This window comes from Xenopus laevis, chromosome 2L (assembly GCF_017654675.1).
Source record: "Xenopus laevis strain J_2021 chromosome 2L, Xenopus_laevis_v10.1, whole genome shotgun sequence".
NCBI classification, from domain to species: domain Eukaryota; kingdom Metazoa; phylum Chordata; class Amphibia; order Anura; family Pipidae; genus Xenopus; species Xenopus laevis.
In genome coordinates, this window is record NC_054373.1 from 2,381,813 (window position 1) to 2,394,093 (window position 12,281).

The following is a 12,281-nucleotide window of genomic DNA, read 5'->3' on the forward strand; positions in this document are numbered from 1 at the left end:
AGCCTACAAGTTATTGGATCTACAAAGTACTCTGCATATTTCATATCCCAATCACAAAGAAATACAAAAATATGGATAGGTCCATTTTGTAAGGCATTGACCCAGTAACCTAAGTGCTAACCTCTCACCAACCTCACCCCTCTTCTGTAATCATTAGCCTGGTCATGTAGCCTTTTTATACCCAGTGACAGCAACATTTTGGTAGTTCTGATAGTGTTCTGTGTCAATGCCCTCGACTCTGCATATTTAAATTACAATCAGTTGAGAGCAATGTGACGGAACCCTAACAGATAAGCCAACATGGCATTGTCTGTGTTTACAAAAGTCTTCCCAGCTGCATTTTTACATTAGAACAACATTAACGACGTTTATACTTTACATGTCCTTTAGTCTTACAGCTTTACTGGTTTCTGTGTGCTGTATCCTTCTCATATCGCTATAGTGTTGCCCATCTCATCATCAAAAGACTTACAGTAGAACCCCCATTTTACATTTTTCAGGGGGCAAGGAAAAAATGATGTATAATCCGGGAAAACGTAAAATCAGGGAAATGTGTTAATGTAAATTTTTCTTCAAGTACTGAGAGGATATACTGTAAGCACAGGAGATGGTTTTACTTTGAGATACAATATTTAGGGGCCGATTCACTAAGGGTCGAATATCGAGGGTTAATTAACCCTCGATATTCGACTAAGAATTAAAATCCTTCGACTTTGAATATCGAAGTCGAAGGATTTAGCGCAGATAGTTCGATTGAACGGTCGAAGGATAATTCCTTCGATCGAACGATTAAATCCTTCGAATCGTTCAATTCGAAGGATTTAAATCCAACGATCGAAGGAATATCCTTCGATCAAAAAAAGTTAGCCAAGCCTATGGGGACCTTCCCCATAGGCTAACATTGACTTCGGTAGCTTTTAGATGGCGAACTAGGGGGTCGAAGTTTTTTTTAAAGAGGCAGTACTTCGACTATCGAATAGTCGAACGGTTTTTACTACGAATCCTTTGATTCGTAGTCGAAGGTCGAAGTAGCCCATTCGATGGTCGAAGTAGAACAAAAAAAACTTTGAAATTCAACGTTTTTTACCTTCGAATCCTTCACTCGAAGTTAGTGAATCGGCCCCAGATGTGTGTGTTAATAACAAGGGTTAAGCAATGCGATGTTAATGTTACACTATGGGGGACTCTCTGTCAGTCACATACACAACCTAAATCAATAAGTGATTGGTGCAGGACTGTATAAGGGGCAGACTCATTGGAATTGACCATTTAAAGGCAGAACCAAAATATACATCTGGTTAGTATTTATTTAAATAATCATATTCATAGAGGAAAAAAAGCAGTTTTTGGAAACATCCAGACAAAATGTTGATGTAATATCTGGGAAAACATTACTAAAAATAAGGGAAATGCACCCATTAAAACACATTATAAATTGGTGGGACCACAAATAAAAAATTTAAAACGTGGGAAAAATTTAAATCAGGGCACTTAAAGGGCATGTAAAGTCTAAAATAGAATAAGGCTAGAAATGCTGTATTTTGTATACTAAATATAACCATGAACTTACTGCACCACAAGCCTAATCAAACAAATGATTTATGTTTTCAAAGTTGGCTACAGGGGGTCACCATCTTGTAACTTTGTTATACATCTTTGCAAGACCAAGACTGTGCACATGCTCAGTGTGATCTGGGCTGCTTAGGGATCGTCATAAACAAAGCTGCTTGAGTTCTGCAGGGCTGGGAAGTAAGGCGGGGGCTCCCCCTGCTGTACATAAGTATGATTGTTTCCCTGCAGAGCAGTTAGGGACTGTCTGACAATTCCTATCCACAGCAGTAAATGAAGGGAGAATTTCACTGCATACAGTCAGGTTTCTTAGAAAAACGGTACACATTTTATAATTAAAGTATATTGGAGATAGGTTTCTTGTTTTATTAAAGAAAGTAAAAATGGGATTTTATTTTTTTGCTTTTACATGCCCTTTAAAATCAAGGTTTCACTGTATTTCCTTTTTCAAATCCATTGATCCCTAAACTCATTCCACCCAGCAACATATCCTTCCTTTTCTCTCTTGCTTTATACAGTCACTAGTCACATGCAGGTTCCATCATGTCTAAGTGAGAATGCTCTGCCTGAGCACAAAGCTAAGTTTACTGCTGTGCTTTTAAGACTGCCCCATATCTGCTTCTTAGCACTGTGGGGATCATTATTTTTCAGCCATCATTGTGCTGCCATAAATATTCCAAAATCTACATACCATTCAGTAGCATGGGTAGCTTATGTTTTGTAAAGAAAACAGTCTTCCAGCGTGAAGGTCCATCCTAAGGGTCAGGGCACACGCTCAGATTTGGGGAGACAAATCTCCTCTTCTTCGGGGCAACTAATCTCCCCGAATTGCCTCCCGCCGGCTAGGATGTAAATTGCCTGCAGGATGGCACTCAGAGGGCTTCGTTTTCCAAAGTCACCCGAAGTTTCCTTGTGAGGCAGCTTTGGGTGACTTCCGAAAATGAAGCGATCTGAGTGCCATACTGCCGGCGATTTACCCTCTAGCCGGTGGAAAGCAGTTCTGGGAGATTAGTCGCCCGAAGAAGAGGAGATTTGTCTCCAGGGAACTTTATCTCCCCAAATCTGAGCATGTGCCCTGACCCTGAATGTGCACCCATGGGCTAATATTTATATATATATATATATATAGTACTAATTATGTCTGGTACTGACCCACAGAGTGACTAGACAGCACTGAGACAGAAGAACTAGACATTACAGTGGGAGAGGTTAATGAGTAATGAAGTCTTTATTAAAGCAAATTGTTTGAGCCGCATGCACCAATCAGATTCCAGTGTAATTAATTATAATGACGGTTTCCTAAGGCAGAATAGCAAGCAACTTTGGGAAGGGGGGTGAGGGCACATCATGGGCTCTGTGTCCTTGTGTCACACTTATTTCATGGCGGCTGGGAAACCAGCAAGCGGCTCTGTACAGAAAAACAGAAATGATATTCACTATAGCTGTAAAGAGGAGATATTATCACTGGTACATGAAGCCATCCATTTCTCCTGTCAGACCATTACAACTAAAATGTGTCTGTGATTGTGCCATTCTCTTATGGCTCTGCAAATTCCCCATCAGCGCCTGCTCTTATCTTTCCCTATCCACGTTCCTTTTCAGCAGACAGTATAGTTACTTGTATCAGATTGAATTTATAATGAGAGCAACTGATGGCAGCTTGAGAAAGGCAAGCGATTATTTTATACAATAGTGTTCTATTCTGCCAAATATTCTGCTAGGCTTTATGGGGAACCCAGCTGCCCAAAGACACAAATACTGGAATCCTAAAAGCATCATTACATTTAGGCCCACTATTTCTCAGCTGGCCTGATGATTGGATTCTATACATGGTCTAAGATAAAGGGGATTTTATTATATTTTTATATAGTTTTGCTGCAATAATTTGCAGTGTAGGTGCCTGCCTTATTTTCAATTAACAATTACCACTGACATAGTTGTTAACCTTCCCTTCAGGTGTTCTTCCTAAGGGCACATAAGGCACAGTCTCGGCTTCTCTCCACCTGCATTTTCTCTGTCAGCCTTTGTGCAGACACACAGAGCAGATATTAGTGTGAAAAACAGAAGACTATAAATGTATTAGACTATAAATGTATTAGACTATAAATGTATTAGACTATAAATGTATTAGACTATAAATGTACGCACCAATATCCGCTCAGTGTGTCTGAAGCAGAGGCTGAGCCTCGTATGCCCTGAGTCTTATAGAGTTCATGAAGGATCTATACCAGGCATCCCCAACCTTTTGAACCCATGAGCAACATTTAGAAGTAAAAGGAGTTGGGGAGCAATACAAGCATGAAAAATGTTCTTGTGCTGCCAAATAAGTCCTGTGATTGGCCATTTAGTAACCCCATGTGGATTGTCAACCTACATTGAGGCTCTGTTTGGCAGTGCACCTGGTTTTTATACAACCAAAACTTGCCTCCAAGCCTGGAATTCAAAAATAAGCTCCTGCTTTGAGGCCATTGGGAGCAACATCCAAGGGGTTGGAGAGCAACATGTTACTCACGAGCTACTGGTTGGGGATCACTGATCTATACACTCAGCAAGCACTTTCAGCCTTGGATCATTTTTACTGCATGTCTATGGCTTTCCTTTTCCTTATCTGGCCTGTTAGACCAGGTTACATGGTCTGACATCAATGGGAGTATAGCCAGCCAAGGGGTCTGAAATAGAACACTCCAGACATTGCATATTAGCATGAATGGCAATATAAATTGCCTATACCGTTCACCACTATAAAATTATACCAAAATAGGTATTCCTTAGTGCTAAGCACTAGTTAGCAGGAACAGCCCCCCCCAATAGCCTGTACAGAGGGATCCCACAAAACTATGGAAACAAAGGTATTCTTCTCTACTAAGTACAATTCAGCAGGAACAGCCCATAAGTTTACTTATAACCTGTACAGAGAAATCCTATAAAACTATGGCAGCAAAGGTATTCCCTGTACTAAGCACAATTCAGCAGGAACAGTCCCTAAGTTTGCTCATAGTCTGTACAGAGAGATCCCATAAAACTATGGTACATAGGTATTCCCTGTACTAAGCACAATTCAGCAGGAACAGTCCCTAAGTTTGTTCATAGTCTGTACAGAGAGATCCCATAAAACTATGGCAGCATAGGTATTCCCTGTACTAAGCACAATTCAGCAGGAACAGTCCCCTAAGTTTGCTCATAGCCTGTGCAGAAACATTTTAAAATACAACAGCATTTGTTGTATTTGTTTGGTTGCTTAATGTTGCTAAATGTGACCCATCTACAGTGCAGGAATATTCATGAAAATGAAAAGTACTATGGTGGGAAATAGGTTAAATCAGGGGCTGTTCTTAATCCAGCTAAAATCCATTGCTGCCACAGCACACATCACTGATGTAGTATCGGGCCTTGTTCTTTGACGTGTATACATAAATATATAGCATATACGTATAATGTTGCACCGAGATATAATGACCAAAAGCGCAATGTTCTTCCATGTAACATCTCCTTGGAGAAAGGCCAGCATTATTATCAGCAGAAAAACACAAGTAACAGTGTAGAACAAACAGGCCTCATCTTCTCTGCATCATAAATATTTACTGCCTTTCCGCTTAAATTGGTGTCACCTTTAAATCTATTGCGGCTTTTCCGCGCAGACTATCCACCTGCGATCAGCGGAAAGAGGCTCAGCAATTGAATGCCAGAGATGAATTTTGATTAGATATGCTCAATTTCCTCTGCCTCTTTCCTGCACAGACACTGCCAGGGAGCAGATTTTATTTTCCTTCTGGTGACTGCTGGAGGAATTGAATCTAGAAACCGCTTTATGTATTAGGATTCTCAGGGGATTTATGTAAATGTAAGAGTTTTGCCTTTCAGCCCTCCCTTGTTTTTTCATGCAAGTTTGTTTTTCATTTCTCTTCAGGTCTAACAGAACTCACCGACAGTCCTGTTTCCCTGGAGCTGGAACGCTGCAAGTCCCCCACTTCAGGTACAGTGGATCTGCTTTCCTTTTGTTACTGTAAACAGCTCACACCATTCCTTGCTGTGCATGGTTGTGTGGCCCCTACCAAAGCGCTACTTAAAGGAGAGGGGGTTGTATATTGGATGGTGTGTCAGCTCAAGTCAATAGCGTCTTGGCCTGTGTCACAAGCCTACTTACTCATAAAACAAAGTAGGAACAAAAGCACACTCAATGTTTCTGCACAAAAATTACAAATCCTCTTTATTAAAGGGATACTGTCATGGGAAAAAAAAAATTTTTTCAAAATGAATCAGTTAATAGTGCTGCTCCAGCAGAATTCTGTACTGAAATCCATTTCTCAAAAGAGCAAACTGATTTTTTTATATTCAATTTTGAAATCTGACATGGGGCTAGACATATTGTCAATTTCCCAGCTGCCCCCAGTCATGTGACTTGTGCTCTGATAAACTTCAATCACTCTTTACTGCTGTACTGCAAGTTGGAGTGATATCACCCCCTCCCTTTCCCCCCCAGCAGCCAAACAACAGAACAATGGGAAGGTAACCAGATAGCAGCTCCTTAACACAAGATAACAGCTGTCTGGTAGATCTAAGAACAACACTCAATAGTAAAATCCAGGTCCCACTGAGACACATTCAGTTACATTGAGAAGGAAAAACAGCAGCCTGTCAGAAAGCATTCCTCTCCTAAAGTGCAGGCACAAGTCACATGACCAGGGGCAGCTGGGAAATTGACAAAATGTCTAGCCCCATGTCAGATTTCAAAATTGAATATAAAAAAATCTGTTTGCTCTTTTGAGAAATGGATTTCAGTGCAGAATTCTGCTGGAGTAGCACTATTAACTGATTCATTTTGAAAAAAACATGTTTTCCCATGACAGTATCCCTTTAAGGTGAGATCCCAGCAGAGGTTTCGAGGCTGAGCCCCTTCATAAAGTGCTACTTACAAAGTGTGTGTAGGGAAGTTCTTTAAATGGAAGGACAACAAGAATCACGTGTGGTATCTCGTTGACTTTCCCTTTAAAGAACTTCCATACACACGCTTTGTAAGTAGCACTTGATGAAGGGGCTTGGCCTTGAAATATCTGCTGGGTTCTCAGCTTAATAAAGAGGATTTGTTATTTTTGTGCAGAAGCATTGAGTGGAATGTGCCTTTCTATCTGTTATCTGATCAGGGCTCAGTTAGATATCATCCAGGAAAGGTAAAAACAAATCCTGGTGGTTGAAGACCACATTGGACTGTAGATGCAGTCTTCACCTGATGGGTCTCCATGGGTCCACTTTGTGATTCCCATAATCCACAACTGTGTAAGATAAGTAATTGTCACGGTCGGCACCCTAAATCCAGAACCAATGCTAAGCACCCTGGTCTCGGCTCTTTCTTCAGCCTTTAACAGCCGTCTTTCACCTCGGGAGGAGCCCTCGGCTAATCGGATGCCGCCAGGTCTTATTAAGAGAGGTGCCAAGCAAAAGGTTCTGGACAAGCGAAGGGGCACACTCGTAAAGTAACGTCTTTTGGGCAGAGGGTTGCAGTACAAGGCGTAGGCAGAAAGTGTAGTCAAATCAGGCCAGGTCGGTGCAGGCAGAGAACAAGCAGAATCAGATCAGTCAGAATCGATATGGATACAGGAGAGTCAGTTACCATGCAGGGTCAGGATTACAGAAGGCAGGATCATCAAAAACAGGCAGGGGTCACAACAGGAATCAGATATCAGAATCTTTAAACAGCACAGAGGCACCATGAACTCACTAGAAGGAAACCTATAACGGGCCGTGAAAAAATACAAACTGTGCCTTTAAATACATTTGAATTTCGCTCCATTGTGCGCTGGCGTCGACACGCTAGCGCGCATTCGCCTATAAATACAGCAGAAGCTCTAGATGCCGGCGCACACAGAGGAGAGGCGTGCCAAGCATCCCCGCCGCACCGATAGACCACCAGGGTGAGTCGTTACAGTAATAAGGCAAAAAAGAAAGACTGAATCGTAGGCAATGCAGTTTCCTAGTCTTTTGTGAGAATGGGAATCGAGAGGACAAGTGGATTATCACTATACAGAAAGGATGGGGACAATGATAACATCTTGGATAACTTTGTTCTCTGGCCACCTCTTGTATCATCTGCCTGACAGAATTGGCCAAAAGGGGACTTGGTTTTGACATAATCGCTAAAAAGTAGAGTGAATCCCATGGCCTCACGAGGAAACTTCTGGCGACTTCGGAAATCGAAGCTCCGCGAGTGTATTAGCGGATGCTATTCTTCAATCAAGCATACGCAAGGCAGTTCGGGATGATTGTCGCCACGCAGAAGAGGCGACTAAATCTCCCCGAATTTGCTTGTCTGGCCCAACCCCTTAGGGTGTACAAGTATTGTTTCTTAATTATTAGTATAGTATATAGAAACATACATAACCAAATAAAGTTCAACAAAACAAAGTATAAAGAGTAGTTGACTCATATGGATTAGGTTTATCAGTCCTGGTCTTCAACCTCATGAGTGATGTATTGCCAGCAAGACAAGTCCGATGACTCCTGGGGGTGTACTATCAGTAGATTGGTTTCATAGTTTGCGTTTTTATAGTCATTTTGTCTTTCTAAAAAAGAAGTGGGTTACTGAGCAAAATTTCATTTGGGGGAGTTTTGTTCTAATCGTTGCTTCTATCCAATCCATGTGAAATATATGGTATAACTTAGTATCACTAAATAGTGCCCATGTTACTTGTGCCTGGTTGTCCACTATGTTGTAACTTCAATCCAAATTGACTGGATATTACAGCACGCCCAGAGGGTACCGTATATACTCGAGTATAAGCTGTCCCGAGTATAAGCCGAGGTACCTAATTTTACCTCCAAAAACTGGGAAAGCTTATTGACTCGAGTATATGCCTAGGGTGAGAAATGAAGCAGCTTCTGGTAAGTTTCAATCAAAGAATTGAGGGTTTCTGCTCCCATTGGAGGTGCCGGCGTCTCGTTTTTGGATGCCAGCGACCATTCTTGGACGCCGGCGAATATTCTTGGAGACTATTCTTGGAAGCCGGCGACTATTCTTGGACCGTTTTTGCACTTGACCCGAGTATAAGCCGAGGTAGAGTTTTTCAGCATATTTTGGGGGCTGAAAAACTCGGCTTATACTCGAGTATATACGGTATGTAGAAGGTGGTCTTTTGGGGTAGAGCATGTGAGGAGGTTGTCAAAAGGAAGTTTGTCCATTTTAAACCTACGTTCTGGAGTCAGATAAGAATTATGCAAAATTTGCAGGGCTATCTCCTGTTATTTGCTGCCTGGTAATGTTGACATAATCTTAGAGGCAGATTTATTAAAGTTCGAGTTGTTTTTTCCATGAAACGTTTTTGAGTTTTTGGTCAAAACTCACATTTTCAAGTAAAAAATAAACAATTCATTGTTCGAGTTTTATTTTTATTTTCTTAAATCTTGAGTATTCAAGAGTATTCAAGTTCAATGGCTGAGGTCCCTTGAACCATTTGAATAGGTTAACAGCCTGCTTAATGTTCGAGATGTTTTCAGAGGGTTTTGACCGAAAACTCAAATGATTTCAGCAATTCGAGTTTTTCTTTCTCCGAAAACTAAATCAATTCGAGTTTTCGGGTTGCGAGACTCAAACTCGCAGAATCTGTTTTTTCACAATCAAGTTTTTTCTTAAATAAAATACCATTTGAGTTTTGAGTTCATTCAAGTTCTAGGGGGCAGATTACAAAATTCACACATTCGAATTTTAATTCCTCTATACGAATGTAAATTCAGTGTGAGATTTATCACGCCTCAACCATGGAAACAGTCCTAATTCGAAAATTCGCCACCTAAAACCTGCCAAGGTCATGGACAAGTCAATGGCCGAGGTCCGTTGAGCCATTTGGAGATCTTTAAAACCCCGACTGATATTTGAGGTTTTTTTTTTAAGAGCAAAACTCGATTTGTAAGAATCAAATACAAATCGGACCACAAATCAAATCCCAATCGAATATTAGACATTCTTATTTTTTTTTTAAATAACCTCCCAGTCTAATTGTGAGTATATTCAAATTTAAAAAAATTCACATGAATTCGAAATTCGACCTTTGATAAATGGGCCTCTAACACTCAACCCCCCTTAGTGTAAAGATTTAAGGCGACAGATAAAGTCAGGTATGTCTGAAAGCCATGGAAAGTTGTCAGTGTGTCTGTGTCAGTTTGGTGAGTAGAGAGATTAATAAATGTGTGACGTTGATATTTTTGCAGTTTTCTCTTCTCACAGGTAATTGAGTGGGCTCTGTTTGTCTGGGTTGTTTAGGTTTTTCAAGATTTTTGCTGTATAGTGAGGAATTTGTAGCAGTAGGAATGTGTGTTTAGATGTAAAGGGATCGTTTTCTGATATTTCCTTTGGAGATAATAGGACTGTGTCATCCTTTAAATGTCTCATATGGTTTGTGGTTAAGGATCGGGTTGTGTATTGGTACTGGAAAATAAACGTTTCCCATCCATGTAATGTTGAATGAAGAATTTGGGGACAATTTGAGTGGCATCTACGATTAGGGGCCCATTTACTTAGCTTGAGTGAAGGAATAGAGGAAAAAAACTTTGAATTTCAAATGTTTTTTTTGGCTACTTCGACCATCGAATGGGCTGCTTCGACCTTCGACTTCGAATCGAATGATTCAAACTAAAAATCGTTTGACTATTCGACCATTCGATAGTCGAAGTACTGTCTCTTTAAGAAAAAACTTCGACCCCCTAGTTCGCCACCTAAAAGCTACCAAAGTCAATGTTAGCCTATGGGGAAGGTCCCCATAGGCTTTGCTAACTTTTTTTGGTCAAACAAAAATTGTTCGATCGATGGATTAAAATCCTTCGAATCGAACGATTCGAAGGATTTAATTGTTCAATCAAATGATTTTTCGTTCGATCGAACGAATATCGCTAAATCCTTCGACTTCGATATTTGAAGTTGAAGGATTTAACTTTGACAGTCAAATATCGAGGGTAATTAACCCTCGATATTCGACCTTAAGTAAATTTGCCCCCAAGTGTCAGTAAATAAAGGATTTGTTTGTATGGCGGGGGGAATATTAGCTGATCATGTTTGCAAAAGATAATTTAGTGTTAGATTATTGGCTAATTGCTGGTAAAGACTAACGCTGGTAAATAGGTTTCTGGCCAATCGCTTGTCCCCTGCGGATTTAAGAAGTGCGGCTTCGTGGTATTCTTCTATATTTGGGAAGTTCACACCTAGGGGCAGATTTATCAAGGGTCGAAGTGAATGCGAGGGAATTTTCAAAGTAAAAAAATTCAAAATTCAAAGTAATTTTTTTGGATACTTCGACCATCGAATAGGATACTACGACTTCGACTTCAAATTCAATTCGGAGTAAAATCTTTTGAATATTTGACCATTCGATAATCAAAGTACTGTCTCTTTAAAAAAAACTTCATTTTCAATACTTCGCTAAATTAAACCTGCCGAAGTGCTATGTTAGCCTATGTGGACCGTCTAGAGCATTTTTCTACGTTTTTGGGAGTCGAAGTAAAGTCATTCGCTGAAATCCTTTGAATCGTTCGATTTTACTTCGACCGCAGGATACCCAAATTCGATGAAAAAAACTTCGACTTCGATATTCAAAGTATTTCAATTCGATGGTTGAATTTCGAAGTATTTTTAACTTCGAAATTCGACCCTTGATAAATCTGCCCCATAGTGTCTGGGGGTGTTGTAATTTAAAACATCCTTTTCTAGGCCTTTTATTATGCCAGATAAATGAATAAAAAATATGGTGTAAATGTTTGAGATCATTAGGTTTTATACAATATCGTGACATTTGCAGAAGCTATAAGAACATAGGGAATAATATTTTTATAAGATGTATTATACCAAGAAATTTTTCCACGTCCCGTTGTATTATTTTATATTGTCTTATTATTACCAAGGACTTCCTGGACCATATAAAAGTACTAGGCTGAAGATTCAGTGAGTCATGTGACAGAAATGACATCACTAAGCTCTGATTATAACCAGTGACATCACTAAGCACCGTTTATAAGGATATCATTTTCAGGATATTCTTGTGTATTATATATATAATATAGTCTTTCTATCGCAGCACTTCTCTGCAGTCAGATGTTTCTGATGTCTGACTATTATGAAGGGCTTGTTGTTTGCAGCACCATTAATTGTAAGGAATAATCGTTTCCCGTTCATGCAGAAAAGTGACTGTAACAAAAAAATGACTCGCTCTCAGCTCAACATTTCCCAGAGCCTCCGAGGCTAAATAAATAGTGTTCCTTTTAAAAAATAAACTAAAAGTGGATCCATCCACCCTCCGAATTGGTAACGGTATTTTTTGCGCGTGATGAATGAGCCATTGGAGTGAGAACATAATTCCATTTTACTATAAATAGCCCAAGTCAACCAGCACTTGCCTCTGTTATTCCAAGGCAATAAAATGGCTATTAATTCCTGAATGTCATTTGCCTTTGTGCATTATTTGCTGGGGGGATATGTATGTTCTGTATCATTCATGGCCTCGTAGTTGGCAACCAGAGCAAAGCCTTTCAACACTGTGCATGTAATAAACATAATCATACAATCAGCACATTTTAACTTCTACTTGAAGGACAAATACAATTTAGGGGGAAAAAACGACTTATTTGTTTTGTTTAGCCGCTTTAACTCCACAATCAAATGTTCTGGATTACAAAGGGTGCATATATCAGTATATGTTTGAGGTGCCATTTATTTAAACCTTTTCAATATGCTG

General features: G+C 40.0%; 1 protein-coding gene across 9 annotated transcripts in view; it reads left to right on the forward strand.

Moving 5' to 3' along the window:
* The window catches only part of LOC108707806 (syntaxin-binding protein 5-like), a 178,895-nt gene that overhangs the window by 122,001 nt on the left and 44,613 nt on the right, over nt 1-12,281 (forward strand). For 8 of the 9 annotated variants that reach the window (XM_041581400.1, XM_041581401.1, XM_041581404.1 and 5 more), the window contains one exon: nt 5,477-5,542. The exons of the other annotated variant lie outside the window; for it this stretch is intronic. In XM_041581400.1, the coding sequence (XP_041437334.1) occupies nt 5,477-5,542 (66 nt within the window). The remainder of the gene's footprint in view (nt 1-5,476; nt 5,543-12,281) is intronic. 9 annotated transcript variants of the gene reach the window in all.